At 38.9% G+C, this 22,557-nt stretch overlaps 1 protein-coding gene across 2 annotated transcripts in view; it reads right to left on the reverse strand.

Annotated features, from left to right (window-relative positions):
* Kat2b (lysine acetyltransferase 2B) overlaps nucleotides 1–22,557 on the reverse strand; it is a 106,037-nt gene that overhangs the window by 22,995 nt on the left and 60,485 nt on the right. For both annotated transcript variants that reach the window (XM_078038305.1, XM_078038306.1), the window contains exons 6-10: nucleotides 14,824–15,015; nucleotides 11,640–11,746; nucleotides 6,410–6,535; nucleotides 3,739–3,875; nucleotides 839–1,047 (exon numbers count right to left, since the gene is read on the reverse strand). In XM_078038305.1, the coding sequence (XP_077894431.1) occupies nucleotides 839–1,047; nucleotides 3,739–3,875; nucleotides 6,410–6,535; nucleotides 11,640–11,746; nucleotides 14,824–15,015 (771 nt within the window). The remainder of the gene's footprint in view (nucleotides 1–838; nucleotides 1,048–3,738; nucleotides 3,876–6,409; nucleotides 6,536–11,639; nucleotides 11,747–14,823; nucleotides 15,016–22,557) is intronic.

The raw sequence follows: 22,557 nt of genomic DNA on the forward strand, positions 1-22,557 counted from the left end.
TCCCCTCAGTACCAGAGGCAACTCGCCTAAGAAGTGTGTGAAGTCTACAAATGCGAAACGGAGAATGTGTGAAGGTGCTCTGAAACTGATGCACCCAATTCCCAGGGGACCCACCGTGGGGGGTCAGGGAATGCTCATGTCATGCCCAAACATGGCATGTATTTCTGAAGGGTTTGTTCTTACTCAAAAACATTACAGAAACATTATGGAAAAAACACACAAAATCCACACATCCAATTGGTGAAACTGTATACAGAATTTATCAGACCTTCTCTGTAAAGCATCACTCTGAACTGTCACATGTATATATTATAGTTCATATGGGCTATTGGGCTATATGTACTAGAACACATCCAATTAGAGAAGTGTGAGAGAGAGAGAGAGAGAGAGTGTGTGTGTGTGTGTGTGTGTGTGTGTGTGAAAGCAATGGATTTTCAAAGTTAATCTGTCTTATATACCAATAATTTTCCCAGTGTTCGCTGACCTTGGCAACAATGGAACCCACTTAAATCAACAAAACCAAAATGCTTTGATGATGAAAAAAGAAAGGCGACCTCTTATTGTGTATATTCTCTCACTGCTAAAATGAATGAAGCACAGGATAGTCGCCAGCAATTTAAAATATAAAGCTCCATTATTGTTAACTTTTATACATTGTTGAAAAATTAATCATAGTGCTTTTCGATGTGAAGATTAACTTGATGTAACCTATACCCACGGTGTGACATGAGGCAAGAGGATTCAGTGGGTGGTAAGGGCTGACTTTCACTATCTAAGAGGAACTACTCTTTCACTTTAAAAGGAATTAAAGAAAAAGAAAGAGCAAAGCTCAGCTTACGGGTCAAAGACAAGCCGTGTGATGTATTCTTTTGGCATTCGGGGCAGCTGATGGGAGAACACATTCTGTAGGCCAACCAGCCACATCAGGATCTTCTTGTTTGGTTTCTGGTTCAGGGAATTGCCGATCACATGAAACTCGATTACACCTCTCCGTTCTTCCAGCCTTGCTGCCTCGTCCCTAGCCGAATGTGCTGACAAAAAATTGGTCTGAGATGCAAGAGGCAGGAGGAAAAAAAAAAGAGTTATTGTCATAAGATAGTGAAGCTGGAACATATCAAAACTTGTCTTCTAAACTGGGTGTAATGGAGCACACCCGTAATCCCAGCTACTTAGGAGGTTGAGACAGGAGGATCCCAAGTTTGAGGCCAGGTGGGACAACTTAAAACAAAAAGGAGTTAGACACTGAGTCAGAGATTAAAAAGTGCTTGGGCTGGGATTGTGGCTCAGCGGTAGAGCACTTGCCTAGCACAGGCGGTACCCAGGTTCGATGCTCAGCACCACATAAAAATAAAGGCATTGTGTTGTGTCCATCTACAAAAAAAAGATTCTCTCTAAAAAAGATTATAAAAAAATTATAAATTATAAAAAGTGCTTGCCTAGCATAGGCAAGGCTCTGGTTTCAATCCCTAGTACTATACCAAAAAAAAAAAAAAAAGTTCTTCTCTTCTTTATTCTGTTAAGATACATATTTGTGATTTTTCAGGGTCCTAAACACATGCACAGGTGAGAAAACATGCATATGCATGCACATGCACATACATACACATACACACCACGAGTTAGGAAGACAGAAAAGTTTGGTAAAGATTGTACTGTAAGAAAGCTGAGTACTACCTATATATAAGGGTGGTATGTGGTATAAAATTAGGTATCAGCAAACTTTTCTATAAAGGGCTAGATAGAAAATATTTTAGACACTTTGAGTCATAGGGTATCTTCTATCTTTCTACTCAACTGCTACTGAAGTGCGAAAGCAGGTACAGTCCCCAGGACACCCCCCACCGAAAAAAAAAAAAAAGCCAGTTATAGAATATAAGAACAGGTGTAATAGTGTGCCAATAAATTTTTACTTGAAAAAAAAAAAAAACAGATTAGATTTGGCCTCTGAACTATAGTTTGCCAACCCCTAAGGAATCTCATTCAGCTGAGTTTTCAAGACTCTTGAAATGACACATCTCAAAATTCTCAGAATAGGCCCAAAAGTGGCAGTCACACTTACATTCTTGCATCTCTTTTTGGAGGACAGTTTTCTTCCCAGAGGAGTATGTGTTGAACCACACTAACCACAGCTGGCAGTACAACCTTTGCTTGCACTGTGTGTTCCCATCTTACATAACTCACCAGGTGGTATGCAGGCAAATGTTCAACAAACAGCTCTTCAGAGAAGAAAAGTCCTAACTGGCATCACTTGCTCATTTCATTAGCCTACAGCTGGCTGTCCAGGTAACCAGGTGCTACTAGAGCCACTTTCAAGCTACTAAGATGTTTAATAACCAGCTTAACAATTTAACAATTCTCTTTTTCATGCCAGTACAAGCCAGCTCTGGTATAATACTAAATCCACACAATAAATTCTGAAATGGTTGACTGAATCCCCACTTCATAGCTGGAAAAAAAAAAAACTAAGCTAATCTGTGAAGTTACTAATACTCTAAAATACAAGTATAGAAAAGGAACTAGAGTTTTTTAAGTCTCCACAGACTGAATCTCTAGAAGAAAATGGAAGGAGTAATTTTATGATGAGATCTTTTTACTCTGATATTCCAGTTTTTCGAATTATCCTCAATACCATAAAGCAAATATCCAAGGAATACAGCAAAGTAAAAATTAATACTTGAATTTACCAGAGCCACACTAAAAAGCCATAAAATTGTTTATAAAATGATGTCCAAGCCATCTTTTCATTTCTTGGAAGCAGTATAAAAAATCTCTTAAGTAACCCCGCCCCTGGGGTGCAAAGCAATGAAAAGACAGCAGTACTTTTACCAAAAATGCTTTGCTTGAATCAATCAAACCACTGGTTAACAATCAGACAAACCCAAAGAGAGGGACATTATGCAAAGCAATTGACCAAGACTAATCAACAATGTCAACATTGCAAAAGACAAAAAGCTGAAGAATTGTTTTAGATTAAAGGAGACTAAAGAATGAAGTAATAACAACTAGATGCAATGCATAATCCCTAACTGATCCCTCAACAATGGAAGGATGAAATTGAGATGAATGGAGAACTGGGGTATGGGTTGTACCCTAGGCCAGGGGTCAACAAACGTCTCAGTAAAGGACTAGATATAAATATTTTATGTTTTGTGAGCCACATATCCCCTTTTTTAATTATTCAAATCTGTTGTTGTATGGCCAACCAGCCATAGATATTTCTAAAAACTAAGTGGGCCACACCTGGCTCATAAGTTGTAGTTTACCAGCCCTGTGTTAGTCTTATTCTCATGAAATACAAGCAAAAACGGTTAGGGGTTAAGTATTACAACATTGTTTTTTAGTCTAAAGTGGTTCTAAATGATTCACAGAAGAGAGAAAGGGAGAGACAGGAAAGTCAGATGTGGTGTAATGTTAACACACTGCTGAATCTAGACCAAGGGCTATGGATTTTTTATTGCAGGATTTTTGCAACATTTATGAGGGTTCAAAATTCTTCAAGACAAAACTTTCTCAACTATGTGAAATCACTGGTATGTGACCCTGGGATGTGATATTCATCAAGGAGAATTGGTCACCTTTTGATCAGCAATTGCTACCCTCCCCACCGTGACCACCAGCTCGAATGCAGATTAGGGTGGCATGTGAACTCTAAGCATTGCCACCCCCATTTCTGAGAGCTGGAGTGGCCAGGAGACCATAGGGGGTCTGTCAGCTGGCTGCCCAGTTTACCCTGCTGACCTCTGGTCCAAGCATCGCTGCAGGGTCTGTGATGGTAGACATGACCTCATTGATCAATTCCATAGGAATATCCCCCATAACTCGGGGTCTCTTGGCCTCCTCCAGAACGTGAGAGTCATTCATTTTCCTCTTTTCTCCTATGATAATCACAATAAAAGACAAACAATGGGTGGTTTTAAACATAAAACAGAAAATATATGCCAACTATCCAACTACTGTTCTAATAACGTTGATGGGTGCGGAGGTCGACTCTCACTTCATCAGGAGAAAAGGTGGCAGAAGGAGTAGGAAAAAAGGGAGCAGGTCACAGTGATTTCCAACCCCGATCCATCTGGAATATTTCCTATTTGCTATGATAATTTTTAACTTGATCTATGAGTTATTAAAGCAAATGTTTCTTCATTTGCAAAATATAAAGGAATGTTCTAGTCATTATTGGTTAGTAATCCTAATATAGTCTCTTTGTAGTAAGAGGATAGGGTCCATATGACACCAAAATACAAAAAAAAAAAAAAAAAAAAGTTTGACAGCCGTTTTATGGCCTAAAATAAAACCAATTTTTTGAAAATAAATGTGCAGCGTCTTCATGGAAAGAATATGAATTTTCCAGTTCTGAGGAGTAATGATCTCTAACATCCATTAGCTTAAGCATGTTTATCATGTTTTTAAGGCTTCTACATCTTTATTGATACATTTGCCTGCTTCATTGATGAATTACTCAGGGTTGTGTATTGAAACTTTAAACTATTATTTCTTCTGGTAGCTCAAGGAGAAATACACATACTCAAGCCTACGAGTATATATATGTATACACATATGGTATATGAATTGTTTTCTTCTAGACAAATAATTTATTTTATTATAAAATGACTGACTTTATAATTAACTTTTCCCCATTTCTGCACTTTGGACCAGGGGTAGGGGTAGGGAATACCATTGAACTTTTTATTATTTATTTTATTTTTTTAGAGACAAGGTCTCACTAAGTTACCCAGGCTAGCCTCGAACTTGTGATCCTCCTACCTCAGCATCCCAAATTGCTGGGATTACAAACGTGTGCCATACACCTGGCTTTTTATTAGTGGGAGGAGAGGGCCTTAAAACCTCACAAAGTGCCCCTGGCCTATAATGTAGGTGCAATTAACATGTCACATGCTGAGAAGGCCATGCAAAAGCAGAGAGAACATTTTCCTACTTTCCAGGAGACTACATAATCGCTTTTCCCCTTATGATGGTCAAGTTTTGTTTTTCCAGGTTTTTACTTTCATAAAATGTATTCATTTTTAAAATTAATTTTTTTCAACTTTTACATGTTTGAATCTAATTTATTCCTCAGATGTGAACCCCATCAAGCACACTGCCACATAGTGTTTTCACTCTCTTTAGTTAAAAAGGAACAGAGTGATACCAAGTTTCTGGTCTAGAGAAGATGCTTCCATATTATATATTACTTAATAAATAGCTGTATATAACTCTTACATTGCTGTTTTTAGAGAAAAGAATATTTTCAGATATCTGACCAATAAATCTTCAAATTCTATGAGTGACCAAGGGAAATGTTGCAAACTATATGTTTTGTAGATGAGGTTTACACCTGTCGTGGCTGAAATCTGAAAGACTGACAGTATTATTATAAGAAAGCATTTCAGCTGCATTCCAACTCATTGGTAGAGAGAATAGCATACATGCTAAATATACTTCATATAAGAGCCTCTTCTCTCCCTTTTCCTAGCACTTCTTTTATTTCAAAGTTTAATCCTATCCATAATTTGTTTGAATAGACAGTTTTAAGTCCAATCTGTGGACAGAAAGGAACCCTTAAAACATTCTTTGTGGCTGGGGATATAGCTCAGAGGATATAGCATGCTAGGAAAGCACTAGAAGCCTGAGGCTCAACCCTATAGTGCAACAAAAAATAAAATAAAAATAAAAATTCTATGATTATAAAATATTTCTACGATTAAAAGATGCTTGTGCCCATGTGGCAGATTACTTTAATGACCAAATTCTTTACCCTGCTATCATCCACATGCTTTGCCATGTGACTGCAGCTTTTCCAACAAAAAGAATAGGCAACATTTCTCCCTTTCTCTACCCCTTTGACTCTGAATTCAAATGTGTGACTTGCTTTCAATGACAAAATGAGGCAGAAGTGATAGAGTAACAGTTCCAAGTCAAGGCTTCAAGACACTGCATATGTTTTCTTGCTCTCTGGTGCTTCTGCCACTGTCACAAAAAGGACATTTCTGCACAGCCCAAGGTCCCAGAAGGATGATGAGAGATATACAGAACAGAGTTTCTCTCATGTAATTGCTATAGCCAAGTAAAGCCCAGAATACAGGCCCCAGTCAACGAATAGACTTTTAAGTCCACCTCACCAAGATCCCGAGACTAGCTAAGTTCTGCCAACTACCAGACAATACACCAAATGAGTGAGCTACGCTAATTAGTCATTACAGATCTTAAGACTGTATTCTGGATTAGTTTAGTACATAGCAATAACCTACAAACATAGTCCAAATCCTAAACCAAAGTGATTTCTAGACATTAAAATCTGGTCATGCACAATTTGTAATTGGGTTTTGTTTTGTTTTGTTTACTTTTGGTGCTCTGCAGACATTGGAGTTCCCAGGGCAAGTCACAGCCCTCTCATCTCCTCTGAAGAGCTTACCTGGGTTTGCCTCAAGCCCAGAAGAGGCTTTGCAAGCAGGACTGGTGCTCCCTCCATTTGGCTGCTCAAGAGAAGATGAGTTTGAATTGTATGAAACTGTCCCAGCCACAGGAGGTGGATTGATAACTGCCCCAACAAAAGAAAAAGAAGGTATTAAATGACTCTTCTTTTCAGGCAACAAGAAACCAAGACAATAAAAGACCATTTCTATTATTACCAAATACCTCACAAGAAAAGTCATTTTTAAAATAAAAAACATGGACATCAAGATAATAAAGACAGTATTAGTATAACTCATTGAATAAAATAAGTTTCTGAATCCATATTGAAACACATGAATGAATGAATGAATGACGAGGAAGCAAAGTTCTTCTATACAAATGCCAACAAATAAATAAGGAAAGACTGATGGAAGGTAGTTTAAAATTTTAAAAAAAAAAAAATCACTATTTGGCAGCCATCATACAATAACTCATTCGGGAAAGATCATGTATGCAGACTAAACTTTATGAGTATAATTTTGATGAAGACAGAATATTTGCATAAGTCTAGAGTATCTCCTCACAAAAGTATTTTTCAATTACAAAAGGAAAAGTGGGGATGCTATGATGGAGAAAGCCAGCGAACACCAACTTCACCAAGCGATCAAACCCAATGCAAGCAACCATGGTACAAGTTGGCAATCACAAGTTTCCCGAGGTGATGGGAAAGCTGCTATAGACTACATTGTTAAGACAAGAGACAAAACTGAAGAGAGTCTACAGATTAGATGACAATAAAGAAAATATAGAAAAATGTTCATAACTGGTGAATCTAGACCATCTTTTTCCTATTCTTGTAACTCTTCTGTAAATCTGAAAGTACTTCTAAACAAGTTTTGCTGTTGGTGTATGTTTGTTTTGCTATTGTACAAAGAGGATGCTCCTTTGCTAGCTGTGCTGCTTATCCATAGCTGAAAAGGTGAAAAATAATGAGGGGTATAGACATTCTCAGTGACACTGGTCATAGGATGGCAGATCAGATACCCAGAAAGAAAGTTCACCCAACTTTTAATGCAGTCAAAGCTCTTTGTGCAGAGAACAACATTCTCATCGATCAAGAAAGTGATGGAATAAGGAAGCCAAGCAATAGTGAGCCCAACCCCACCTACTTCTAACTGAATAGTAATTGATATTCAACAAATCAAAATAAAACCAGGGGTAGTGGTATGCACTTGAAGTCCCAGCTATTGGGAAGGCTGAGGTAGGAAGATGGCTTGAGCCTAAGGGTTTGAGGTCAGACTGGGCAACACAAATAGCCCCCATCTCCCCAAAAAAAAAAAAAAAAAAAAAAATCAAAATACACTGAAATACCAAACTGTAACAGTTTAGGTCAGAAATATTCCCCAGAGGTTTATGTGGTAAAGGCTTGAGCCTCAACGATGCATAATTGAATGAGCCATTGGGAGGTGGTAGAACTTGCAAGTAGAACCTGGTTGGAGGAGGTGGGTCACTGGGGGCATGTCCTTGAAAGTTATGTCTTCTCCCATCTCTCCCTTCTCCTTCCTAGCGGCCGTGAAATGAGCAGTTTTCCTCTTCATGCCCTGTCACCCTGATGTTCTGCCTTGCCTCGGACCCAAAGCAATGAAGCCAACTGACCATGGACTCCAACCTCTAAAACACTGAGCCAACATACATCTTTCCTCCTTTAAGTTGTTTTTCTCAGGTATTTTCTCACACAACAGAGAGCTAACTAATATATATATAGGCTGTTATGTTTCTTCTTCCAGCATGCAGGCCATCTGAATTTCAAAGCACCCTGCAGTGACTCTATACCAAGAGGAAGCTCTAATGATTCAAAGGACATCTTAAGTGTCTTGCAAAACTTCAGAGCCATCATTACAAATGTCACTTATTATAGTTGCATCCGTGCACAGACCTGCCAATTAGGTAAATGATCACACTCATCTTTCCCCTAAAAAGAACACACTGCAATTACAGCACTATGCTGCTGACAGCTTCATGTAATACTAAAGGGATTATATACTAAAAAGTGTATAATCCCACTCAACTGGGGACGACCTTAGCCACAGAATTAAACACAAAATTCTCACTGAGTCAAAGAACCTCGGCTTTCTTCATCCTGTTCTCTGACAGATAACATGTGGTCAGAACTTGAGCAGATTGGGAGGATTTGGGGAAGACAAGGGTCAAAGGTCTTTCACAAATGGAAAAATCCTCCCCAGAGTCCCTCCAAAAGAAAGCTAAGTTGATCCAGCTGAATCACTTTGGTGTCCCCCTGCCCGAAGGAGGAAATGACGCTCTTCACTCATTCCTTCTGCAAGCCTGAAGGCCACAGCTGCCGTGCACGCCAAGAGAGTGCGATGGGCAGGTAGAGCTCCGGCTCCTGAGGTGGAGTAGGAGTTAGAAATTAGCCCCAGGTATGAAACCCAGCTCCATGCCTTATAAGCTGTGATCTGGGGCAACTTGTTGCTCAACTCTGAACTTCCATGTCCTCAACCACGCAAAAGAGATGATCATTCCAGGTTCCCAAGGTCTTTGAAAAGGCTTAAAGACATAAAGCAGGCCTCAAGCTTCACAGGCAAGCAATTAATAAAAGTATTATTATTGTATTATTATTACTGAAAACCTGGGTCTCTGATCATCAAAGAACTGATCATAGAAGAGAAAAAAAATACATAGAAAAAAAAAAACAGGGCAAGGATACCATGGGGTGAGTCCTATAAGACACAGTCATTCTCAAATACTGCACATTAGAATTTCACCTAGGAGCTTTTAAAAGTCCCAACGTGTAGGTCACGCACCCCAGGCCAATAACATCCCACTCTCTTGGCGTGGCACTCACAATTCAGAACATTTCAAATCTCCATGGGTGGTTTCACCGTGCAGACACGTTTGAGAATCAAGAATAGGATACAGTCAAGGTTCTAAGAAAGTCTGGAAGAAAGGAGATACAGTCCTGGCAAGGGTGCATGGGAGGAATTAGGAAAGAGTTTGTGGGAGAGATGACATTTGGAAACTAAGTAGGATCAGGACAAAGATCAAATGAGCTGGGTGCCATACCACATGCCTACAATCCCTGCAACTCAGGAGGCTGAGGCAGGAGGAGGCAGCGGCTAAAGTGTGAGGAGGAGGCTGAAGTGTGAGGAGGAGGAGGAAGGAGAAGAGGGAGAAAGAAGAGAAGGGAGAGAAAAAAAAGATAAAACAAATAGCACAAGTTCAAAGAACAATGGCCAGTAATTAACAGAGAATGTGTCCAGTAAACACTGTGTCCAGACTGACAGCTCAAGTCTACAGAGAGTGTATAATATGAATGGGTAGGCCTTGTAGCACTGTAGGTTTTCAACCAAACATGAAATTATGACCTAAGGTGAAACTAAAAGGTCACAAAGGTGTCTTTGACATGTTTTTGGTAGCGAGAGTTTTTTTTTTTTAAAAAAAAGGTTTTGATCAGCTAGCCTCAACAACTTAGCAAGACCCTATCTCAAAATTTTAAAAATAAAATAAAATAAAAAGAACTAGGGATGTAGCTCAATGGTAGAGCACCCCTGGATTCAATCTCCAGTATCCCCACAGAAAAAAAAATTTTTTTTTAATTTATATTTAAATTTATATTTGCATTCATGCTTGGGTTTTAGGTTTTTAAAAGCTCATAAATGACTCCTCAGATGCATTTTGCTGATTGGAAGTCATTAGACTCAAAAAAGCATATACTATATGATTCCTTCCAGATGATACTCTATAAAAGGCAAAACTATAGGAACAAAAAAACTGAGCAGTGGTTGCCAGGGCTGCAGTATAACAATGAATGGACTATGAAGGTACTCAAGCGCATCCGTCTGGAGTGATGTGATACTTCCATCTTTTGATGATAATGACGGTTAATCAACTAAATGTATTTGTCAAAACTCACAGTACACTGAAAAGGGTGAACATTACTGTATGCAAATTATATCTCAAAATTTTTTTGGAGGGGATACTAGGGATTGAACCTAGGGTTGTTTTACCACTGAGTTACATTCCCCTGTCATTTTATTTTTTATGTTGAGAGAGATTCTTGCTAAGTTGCCCAGGTTGGCCTCCATCTTGGGATCCTACTGCCTTAACCTCCCAAGTAGCTGGAATCTGCATGTGCCATCACACTCAGCCTCTTGATTTGGGGGGAGAAAGGGGGAGTACTAGAGGTTGAACTCAGGAGCACTCAACCACCGAGCCACATCCCCAGCCCTTTTTTTTTTTTTTTTTTTTTTTTTTTTGTATTTTATTTAGAGACAGGATCTCACTGAGTTGCTTTAGCACCTCACTTTTGCTGAGGCTGGCTTTGAACTCACAATCCTCCTGCCTCAGCCTCTGGAGCCACTGGAATTACAAGCATGTGCCACCGTGCCTGGCTCTACTTGAATTTTTTTAAAGCAAAAATAAAATAACCTTTGCTGAGGGCAACACTCACAAGCCCCCATACGAACATGAGCTAGAGCTCTATGAAAAACTTTGGACGTGGAAAATTCAACATTCTGTCTTTCCCCACCGCCAGGCATAAATTGTTGCTTCAGCACTTTTTTTTTTGGGGGGGGGGGTGGCGCAAACTTCTGTCTTCCAAGTGTCAAAGGCTGGAATTCAGATCCTTTTCCTGGGATCACTGTGACTACAAAACACATCTCTCTCCCTTCCTCACAAAATGCCAACTGATGCCACCAGCTGACCTAAGGAAATGAAAGAGATGCCCTGCCCTACTGAAAAGTATTTCACATCCTGAAACAGATTATCACTCTCTTCCACTCACTAACCCACCATTATCCTGGGTAGTAAGTGGATGTATAAAACAGACACCACAGAGTAAGAAGCCAGACTGAGACTTGATTCCTGCGCCTATTTAGCCATTGACTGAGATTATAAGTATCTCTGAATAAAGCCAGCAGCTGACTACAGAGCTGAACAACGGGTATGTTACACCTCCCATAAAATTGCAATGTGCAAGCTAAGGCTTCCTGCAGTTACTGTTGTTCTAACTACTCGGTGTGCACCTGCACTCCTCACTGACAGACACAGTTACAAGGCTCTGGTTTGTACCCACTTTCTCCTCATTAATAGGATACAGATGCAAGATTCACCAAAGTGCTTGCTTTTTTGCTGGCTCTAATCTTTAATTTCCTGATGACATGCAGAATGAGCTACAAGGAACACTTCAAGTTGGCCTTCCTGATGGTTAATTAATGTTAAAAGAAATTTACCTGTTTGGATTCCTAGCTGGCTGGTTCTGGAAGAGGCTGATAGAAAATCCTGATCCCAGATAGGAGAGTTTTGACTATAAACTTCTTCCTCTAACATGGACAAAAACCTAAACACAAGAGTAAAAATAATAGTAAGATAAAAAGAGTGAAAAAAAATTAACGTGTTATTAGAGGGACAAAAGCCCTAATCATCTATGGCAATCACCCTAACCTCTGAGTCTCACCTTCAACTCATAATACACTAGGGAATCAAGACTGAAATGACGACTTATTTGGGCAGCCCTAACATATTTAAATACAGAAATGCATTTCTACAAACTATTCTCTGTTGACCTTATACAGCTACATGCAACATAAAATACACAGAACATTACACCGTGGAAATGCATTAGTCTTCCCTAGTGAGACTCAGCACACAATTTCAGCTCTCCATGTGGCTGTCACTGTCACTGTCATTACCACCACAAAAGTTGCTAATGTTGACTGAATGTTTGCCTCGTGCCTGAATTGCTCCAAGAACTTCTTACTTAATCCTCCTGAGACTTACAGTATTATATATTTTATTTACCACATGGTTACATGTAGTTCTCACTATGAGATAGGTAGTATTATCAGCGGGTGAGGGTTACTAATTCACTTGATCTTCATGTTGATACCATGAGATAGAATCACTTACTAAACCCATTTTACAGATGCAAAAACTAACGCACTGCGAGATTAAATAACTGGTCCAAGTTCCCATAACTGCAAAACGGCAAGGCCAGGATTGGAACCAGTGTTTAATTACTAAGCTAACTTCCCATCATCTTATAACCAAAAGCATCTCAGGTTTTGGAAGCCCACAATAATCTCCTGGAGTTTCCTATCATATGGAGAATAAAAATAACTTTTTTTTTTTAAATAGAAATACCTAAAAGCACTAAAAGTAGTTCACCGTAGTAAGGCCATAGGTGATCTTTTTCTTCTTTTTACTTCTCTAAACCATGTACTTTTCTGCAACATGTACATTTATTACTTTTAGAGTGAAATACAGGCATTAAGTTTTTAAAGAAAACTGGCAAATAATAGAAAATAAGGGGAAGAAAGGCACAAGTTAAAGCCAAGCAGCACAAAAAAAACAGCATATGAGGACAGAAAAGATAAGGATAAAAGCCCTGACCATGCATCTGAGAGCCAGCGTCCTCAATGGATGCTGGCAAGCTGATCCCAGCTCTCACTCTGAGATATCCCAAGACTCAAATAGCGCCTCAGACCTCAAAATGTGTTGATTCTGCTTTCAAAACTGTAGGTTGAATCCCCAACAGCCTAGAATGTTGTCATATTCAGTGAAAGGGGATTTAAAAGCAGAAGTGGGTGGTAGTGTTACCCTACTATTAGTAACAGAGAAGAAAGCAGCGTTGATTTTTTAACTCAACAGCATAAGCGTGCCAGAACTGAGGGCTGATAGAACAAAACACACTATAATTAGCAAATATCTGCAAGAAGAAAATGAATTTGCTATGGGGGGAAAAAATGTCACTATGCAAAGTAATTAAAATTTATCTTTGAGCAGCATAACAGGTGTGTGTGTGTGTGTGTGTGTGTGTGTGTGTGTGTGTGTGTTGGGAGAGGGTGGTCACTCTTTGTCCCTTGTTCCTTGGCTTAGAGACAGAATGGCAACTATCATCATAATATAGAAGATGTCACTTATGAGGCAAATAGAGAAATAAGTATGAACTGCTTCAATATCTAAGGAAAAAAGCTTAGACCAGTTAATATAGCCACTGAAAGGCATGAGCATACCCAAAAATTTTAACTCATTTGAGAGGTTAACATTTAAATTGCAGTTTAAGTGCCTTGTCTCATCTGCTGGTTTCCTGGGGATAAATCAATCTGACAATCAGGATGCTAGGAAATATGTGAAAATATCTGTTGTTCAGGTGAAGAGTCTGTCAGCATTATCCAAGACATCCTCCATCAAAGTTTTAGGCTTTGGATTAAACTGCCAAGGAATTTTCATTTTCTATCAGAGAAGCATTTTCATCATTGGTATTTGGACCAGACTTATATTTTTAACAATTAAAACCGTGTTTCCTGAGACACAAAATTGGATACTCCAATAATATCATCTTAGTAATAAAAATCTAATTTCTCAAATAAAACAGATTTCAATTCAATTACCTCTGGTCAAAAAAGATAATACCTCCTCTCACACTCTATTCTCTAAATCAGCAGTTCTCAAGAGGGTGAGGCTATATCATACCTAGATAGAGAGCCTTTTGAAATTACACCCTCTCCCTCCCCCACCAAGTACGGATCAGGCAGTAAAGTGAACTGTTTCATTCATGTCTTACTCTCTCTGCTCCACAATGTTATCAATTGTGCCCTCAGTCCCTCTTACTAGCAGCCAAATTCTTTGGTTTAAATTTTTGCTTCTTAGCATTGAAAATGCATTTCCAAGGCCAACAGCGCAGCCCTTCAATGTTCTTCTGCTTTGACACATTCTCTTCATTTAAAGATATTGAAAAGATAATGTCTCAGAGCTCTGGTAGAGTAAGAGGCACCAGAATATGTATATTCTATAAGAAATTGAGTGCAGAGATACAAAGGTCATGCTAAAGGAAGCCTCTACTCTCGGCCAGCCCTCCTTTTTGTTTTTAAGAAAGACAGGGCTTCACTAAGTTGTCCAGGCTAGCCTAGAACTTCTGATCCTCCAGCCTCTGCCTCTCAAGCAACTGGGATTACAGGCATGTGCCACCGCACCCAGTTCTGCTCTTACAGTCCAGTTTCCAAAGCATGTGGAACAGAGATAGAGGCAGGTAGTTCACCAGTACTTAGAGATGGGTGGAGAATAGGAATGAAAAACAAAAACAGCCACTTGAGTTCTTTTATACCACCTGAGTGGATGGAACCTGTGGATATGCATCCTCCCCCATCATCCTTTAGTTTCAACAAAGTGCTGGCCCACTATAGGAGACCCCGAGACAATGGCCCAGATGGTGGAAGGTGAATGGAACTTGTAAGGGACAATGGTTGCAGTTATCAAGCTAATAAAAACTGGAACACACCCAAGAAGACGGACAAAAGAAATTGAGGGACTTTCTTCCCAAGGATGCTTGTTTATCATTCCAGATTTTGTTATCTATGCAGGCTTCGACATGTATTAGCAACCTGAAGTTCTGCAAGAGCAAGAGTTCTCCCTTACTTTGGGAAATGGGTGAGGATTAGAGTTCGTTTCTCAAGAGGCAGTTTGTCTTTTTCCTGTCTTGCTTGTTCCAGGAGCTGTCGCCTCATGACAGTGAAGACTGAGCGAAGCAATGTTCTCCCGAACACCTGGGTGGTTTCATACCGAGGTAGACTGTCACAGAACTGTGGCACATTGCAGTAACACAGCCACCTGCAACGAGGAGACAAGAACCCTTAGTGTCTCATGCAAAATATCCTATTATGGTGACTCAATTACAATTACCCACCAAGAAACTAAGCCTGCAATGATAAGCAAGAACATAATGACCAGCCAGTAGAACTTGAGAATTAGAATAGATTTCCCTTAAACCACTGTGTGGGTCCAGTTCTGTTAGAATCATCCTATTCTGCTACATCATACACTAAGTCATAGAGTCAAACAGCCCTGGAATCAAATCCTTGCTTTGCTACATAACTGGCTTTTTGTAACTTTGGAAGTTTTATGTTATTCAGTCTATACTTCCTTACCTATAAAATAGGGACAACAATTATAGCAAATTCATTCAGTTATTTGAATATTAAATGAAATAACACGTATAAGACGCATTGTGTAATTCAAGTTTCTGGCACATAAATTAACAATAGTTTAAATAAAAGAAACAGGTAAAAAGAGAAGCTGAGAAAGTCCCACTGATGAAATAATCAGAATCCAGCAGACTAGTCCTGAGTGGAGTTTAAGATTTCTTTAAAATGCCCAAGCAGAACTCAGATATTACTAAAGCTACAGTGGGAAAATAGGGTTTTTTTGTTTTGTTTTGTTTTGTTTTGTTCTCTTCAATGTCATTTTATTAAGATAGCATGTATTGTCAGTGGCTTAGAAGCTATGAAAATAAAGAGTATAAACAGTTCTAATGCAGTATAATAAAAGTCATTTATGAGTATTATGCTAAAGAAATATTTAGATAGCTTGATAACTCTTCCAAGGGAATGAGAATGTAAATAGAAGGTAACACTGTTCCTATCCCAAATAAGTATGACCATGTTCAAATACTTGAAAATTATTTCTGCTGTTGGTTAGTTGTGAGGCCCTTTGCAAGAAAATTTCTTTCTCTAATCCTATATTTTCAAGTGAGAGACTGAACTTGACTGTCATGTCCCAAGTTTTTTTTTCATTTCTTTTTTTTTTAATTTTTACTTATTTTTTAGTCATACATGACAGTAGAGTGCATTTTGATATATAATACATACATGGAATGTACATACATCAATCATATTGTCTATTCTATTCTGCTGTCCTTCCTATCCTCCCTACTCCTCCCCTCCTCTCCCATCCTTTCTATCCAAACTAATGTGACACACTTTTTTTCTTTTTCCTTTTTCTCAGTACAACATCATATATGTATTCTGTATAACAAGGAGGTTCTCCTTCCATCTTCTGTGCAACTCCCCTGCTCCCTCTGGAAGATAGGATCTTCAAAACTGTTCAAAACTCTCTCAAAATACAGGAAGTAGTAAGCTTCCACCATCTGTCACCAGGTACACTTTGCAATGACTCAAAGTTGAAAATGCGCTTCAGTGTTGCAAGAGGCTGCAGGAGAGCTCAGACCAGAGGGAAATGTGGGGTTTTCTTGAGATCTGACTTCAGTTCTGGGTATGCTGGCACTTGATGGTGTTTAATGTAGAAAGCTAGAGAATGAAAGACCTTTCAAAACTGTGGTCATTTGGGGCAGAGGGGTGTCACGGAAGTCTCCTAGAGATGCAAGGTATGAAATTCCCAGGACCCAGCAAAAGGGATGCAACAATGGGAGTCACAGAGGATGGTACCAAACCAGGGAAATCTGGTCAAAAGAGTCATTTCACAGATCCTTATTTCTTGGTAGCAGATCCAAATCATCCTCTTCTACGATAGGGCTGCTTTTCAAAACTTAAAAGCTTTCCTCCCCGTGTGCTTTTCCTGTTCCTATTTAAATTAGGAGAAGCTTTCTAATGTGCCCGAACTGCCACAGGAAGTGCTCCATGAACCCCAAGCCCTTTAGAATGGAATAATACTGATCCACTCATGCCAGAGTCCTTTTCCTGTGGATCACATATTTACCCCATAAGTTGGTGATGGAGGTGGTGGTGCTTCGCCTTTATAGATGAAAACTTTCGTCTGTGTTAGCTCATCTGCACAGCACAGATTCACATTTAATCTTAAAATCCTGCTACTCTTTCTATTACTCCTCTCAAGTTTTCTCTTTGTAATTTATACCCAAATGTCATTTTACAATACTGAAATGGGCTCCTATGTGTTATACTGTGTCATGTCAAACTGAAAGCAGTGAGTGTAGTAGCAGAAAAAAAACTAGAAAGAGCATTTATTTTGTAAATCATAAGATACTTTATAGAGAAATTCATCATGCTCACAAACCAAGCCTTACTGAATGTTAACACTTGATAAAGTTAACAAATTGTTTAGGGCTGAGGGGAGACCAGATCCCAAGTAACCAATTATGAAACGATGAAAGTAAGAGGTGACAAACTTAATAACCAGAAGCTCAGCTTCATGAGACTCTGGTTACTCCAAGACTATTTTAAGACATAACAGTATAACAAATTGTGTACCATCTTCTGCTACTTAGACCAGGGCTATTCAATAAAGCTTTCAACAATGATGAAAATATTCTAATCCTATATTAGCATATATCTATGCTAATACAATAGTCATCCACAACTGGAACTATCACTTCAAATGTAGCTAGTACAACTGAGGGGCTTAAGTATTAATCTTCTCTCATTGACTTCAATTTTATTTTTAAATAGAAACAGTGTAAAATATTTTTTCACTAAACACAACTTTATTGTTTCAGTAGTACTCCATTTTGTTTTAATGGTTTAAAATTTAGTGACTGAATTAAATGAAGATATATTATAAGCACAAAATATACACCAAATTTAAAACATTCAGTACCAAGAAAGTAAAAATACATTCTTGATAATTTTTCACTGATTATAGAGATAGATGATGATATTTTTCATATGTTGAGCAAAACAAAACATTAAAATTAATTTCCTATGGGCTGGGGATGTGGCTCAAGCTGTAGCGCGCTTGCCTGGCATGCGTGCGGCCCGGGTTCGATCCTCAGCACCGCATACTAACAAAGATGTTGTGTCCGCCGAGAACTAAAAAATAATAAATATTAAAAAATTCTCTCTCTCTCTCTCTCCTCTTTAAAAAAAATTAATTTCCTATATATTAATTCTTTTTAATATAGCGACCAGGAAACGTAAAAATTACAGTGCAGCTTACATTATTTATCTCCTGGACAATGCTGGGTTAGAACCTAGAGCACACTGAGGGGTGTGGTTCGGTGGTAGGCCTACCTGGCAAATGCAAGGCTCTGGGTTCAATCCCAAGCACTTCCAAAACAGGAAAGAAAAAAAAAATCTAAGAGCTTTTCCATCTGTGGAGGAAACCTCATGGCCGAAAGATTTGTTCTGTCTCCAAGACTGATGGTATTTCTGCTGCAGAGATGACAGGTCATAAATATTATCATAAAATTTTATCCAAAAGTGCTTAACAGGTCATTCAATCTTCCCAGGGTTTAAAGGAAGACTGTAGAGATTATGATTATCTACTAAAATTTTTCAAATAATAGGTGCCCATTCATTTCCTCTGAGAGCCGTTTTGCAGACCTCGATTTATGCTTTCCAGTTTTGTCTTTAATTCCAAGATTAATCTTATTTTATACTTGTAAAGTGCACAGTACCTAGGACAAGGATGCTGGGTCAATGCATGCGGTGGTGGGGAGGATCGGTGGTGTTTTAATTAACTGACATGGTCACTGCATACAGTGAGAAAGGAGGAAATGGGCTGGCATGGCCACAGGTCCTCCTCCAAAGGCTCAACAGCAGGAAAAGATTTTACCTAAATGGCTAAAACCAGCTCTCCTCAGAAGTAACCTATTTCCTTCATTTTCTACATCTAACAAAGAGGGCATTTAAATGGGGCATGATGGTGCACGCCTATAATCCCAGCAACTTGGGAGGCTGAGGCAGGAGAATCGCGAGTTCAAAGCCAGCCTCAGCAATGGTGAGGCACTAAGCAACTCAGTGAGACCCTGTCTCTAAATAAAATACAAAATAGAGCTGGGAACATGGCTCACTGGTTGAGTACCCCCTGAGTTCAATCCCTAGTATCTATATACTGTTTACTCATTTTTCAAATAACTGTCAGATTTTTTACATCCTACTGATGTTTTACAACAACACTTTCTTTAAAATGCAAATAGAATTGGAAAATTTGAACACAGAGACCATTTTGTTCCTATGCTTGCTGAACTAAAAATCCAATTTTCAGGAATTAACTGAACTCAACTGGTTCACTGGAAATAAAGGATAATTACTACAGATGTAGCATCCCAAATCCAAAATGCTTTGAAATCTGAAACCTATTAAGTTTTCAAATTAGGGCTGCTCAATCAGAAAAGTCTGTGCAAATATTTCAAAAATTTTAAATTCCCAATCTGAAATATTTCTGGTTCCAAAAACTTTTGGATAAAGGATACTGAATGTGAACTGTAGTCCAGACTAGGAGCTAGATCTCCTGCCTCCTGAGCTGCTGATCTTCTTACTGATAATTACTATTCTAGACGTACAAGTCTAATCAAGAATAGTCAGTATGCATGGTGATGAGCTCTACTTCACAAAACAATGACTACATGAAACTATTTCCCAATATCAAGTTAACTGTATCTAACCTGCTCTATGGTTTGTTTGTTTGCAGTGGTAGGGATGGAATCCTGGGCCTCATTTATGCTCAACAAGTGCTCTACCACTGAGCTACATCCTAGTCCTAACTTGCTCTGTATTTTCATAAATCATCTCCCCAATGTGGGGACAATCTCCAACTTCCAGAATTTCTGTACAACCCAAAGTCAAACAACAATTGTTTGCCTCTTTCCTATAGCAGATTCTGTTGGTCAGATGTATTGTGAGAAAACACATTCCCCTGACAGTATCTCTTCATGTTATTTCCTCGTGGAATTATATGAAAACATAACATGAGTGTACCAACTTGAAATTCAGGCGACTTCAAAATAGTTGATCAGAATTTTTTCTCTAAAGCCACAGTGATTTCTGGGAATGTACATATAATATATAGTTGATTTACACTTAAAAGATTGATCTTTTTGTTTTATTTATAACAGTGAGTAAATGATTTAAGCAGCCCTACTGTTCAACCTGCTTTTGATTTTTTTTTTTTTAATTGGATAAAGCTTGGCAGGTTAGTTCTGTAATGAAAGCAATCCTTTTCCAAGTCTACTCTTTTCCACAGAGAATCCAATTTCACCCTATTTTCATGCTAATGTTGTGCTCCAGAAGTCTTCAGCCTCTTTGTTCTAATTGCTATAAATTATAAACCCAACCTGCACCGAGGTAGGGAGGTTGGAAGCCCGCTAGTGATGCCTGCCGCCTAGGATACTGCACATTTCTGTTGACGAATAGCATCAGTGAGACACCGTGCTGCGGTCTTGAGTGGTTCTTTAAATTCCCAAATGTGGTCACAGCAGTGAGGTTTTATTCTGAATCGCTGACTGATTCTCCTCATTTTCAGAAGTTGTTCTTCTCAGTTTCCCTTTCTTTATCAATACCAAGCCACAGAGGGGAAAGGGGTGGGGTGCTGTCTACCTTCATTTCCTTATTTATTGTGGACAGGGGCTCCAGGTCTACATTCCACCTACAAATCAGCAGGTTTCACAACTCATGAGGGCATATTCATTTCAGCTTCTCCCAGCAGGTTTCTCTTCACCATTGTCTGGCTCCACTCTTCCACTTTCAGCTGCTGGCTTAGGATGCTGAGCTATAAAGGGCTCTGCTGCCGTCTTTCTATTCCCCATTATCTTAGTTTCTAAAGTGATATTCAAATAATTATACTCTCATTCAACTGTCCATTTCAGGCTCCAGCTTAAAAGCCCCACATTGGCAGTGACTGGGTTTTAAAGAACAACGTGTGTGGGAGCAAAACGATGACAAGCACCTTCATAGTCCCCATCCTGTGCCAGACACCATGTACAAACCTCCTATGGATGACTCACGACACTCAAGATACTTGACAGAGGAAGAAACTGAAGGTCAGGGAGGTGAAGAGACTGGTGAAGAGACACAGAGCGGAGAAAGATGAAAACACAAATGAAACAGTGCTCCTTCAAACCCCAATTTCTATTTTTGCTACTCCTTAAGCATTTATAAGTGCCACCAGTTTCTTGGTAATTCCCGAATGAGGCCTTGCATTTTTCTTTTTTTCCTAAAATACAAGTATGTCTCCAGTGCTACTTCACATTTAATTCTCCTTTTTCTTGATGTGCTAATTACTTTCTGTTAAGAGTTACAAATACCCAAGTCAGGCATGGTGGTGCATTCCAGCAGGTTGGGAGGCTGAAGTAGGAAGTGCGAAAGTTCGAAGCCAGCCTCAGCAATTTAGCAAGGCCCTAAGCAACCTAGTGAAACCCTGTGTCAAAATAAAAAATAAAAAAGGCTGAGGTGTGGCTCAATGGTTAAGCACCCCTGGGTTCAATCCCTGGTACAAAATTTAAAAAAAAAAAAAAAGTTACAAATATATCAGGTTTTAGCTTAAGAAATATTCAGCATTAGCCCAGTATGGTGGCACACACCTGTAATCCCAGCAGTTTGGGAGGCTGGGACTGCCAAATATGGTTAGGTATCAGTCCTCTAGAATTGATTCCAAGATAAACTTGTGGTAAAAAAGTCCCCCAATGAGCAGCTCCGTGGTCTGAAAGGGCAGGGAAACAGCCCAATGAGCATCACCACAGAGGAGCCAATCAGTTGGCAGCTAGAAGTTGCTGGGGCCGCTGTGAGTCAATCATCAGCTGGCAGCTGGAAGTTTGCTGGGGCCCCTTCGGCTGTGGCTCTCAACATGGGACTGCAAGTTCAAAGCCAGTCTCAGCAATTTAGCAAGGCCCTGAGCAACTCAGCAAGACCCTGTCTTTAATTAAAAAATAAAAAGGGCTGGGGATGTGATTCAGTGGCTAAGCTGAATCACATCCCTGGGTTCAATCCCTGGTACCAAAAAAAAAAAAAAAAAAAAAGCTTTGTCAATTTTTCAGATGAGATTGAAAGACATATTTCTAAGATTTACTATTCCAACTCTTATTTTAAACAATAATTACAAAAATAAAGAACTACACTATTAATATAAAACTCTGAAATAGATGGTACAGAAATGAAGATCTAATAAAAACTGATTTTGAAGAAATCTATAATTCCTATAAGTATAAATTACTAAGGGGAAATATTTTATAAATTGCATATAGGGAACAAGGAGGGAGAAGGTAAAATAAAAGGGATATTACTGATTTTTTTTTAAAAAAGTCAGTGACGGAGAGCAAAGCATATTTTAAATCATATCCAATTCTCCAAGTTAACTGCTATTTCAGAAAATAACCTGGGCATACGCGGTCTTGAAAAGCCTATTAAAAGACAGTGCCTGCTTTAAATGAAGAAGAAAAAGATACACTGAAGCTCTGTAATGGTCCCTGAAACATGTTTGATGTGCCTCTAAAATATAAATATGGAAAAGATGCAAAAATAGAGAATAGAATGGAAAATCAAGGTTACTTTAACTTAAATGAAAATAAATGTAAGTTATTATTTTTGAATGGTCCATGTTTTAGACTTTGTAAAGCCAATCCCATCATCCAGCAGTTCATAAACAGTAAAATAAATTACCACTTTAGAAAAAAATGTGTAACCC

Source organism: Ictidomys tridecemlineatus, chromosome 2, assembly GCF_052094955.1.
Source record: "Ictidomys tridecemlineatus isolate mIctTri1 chromosome 2, mIctTri1.hap1, whole genome shotgun sequence".
Lineage (NCBI taxonomy): Eukaryota > Metazoa > Chordata > Mammalia > Rodentia > Sciuridae > Ictidomys > Ictidomys tridecemlineatus.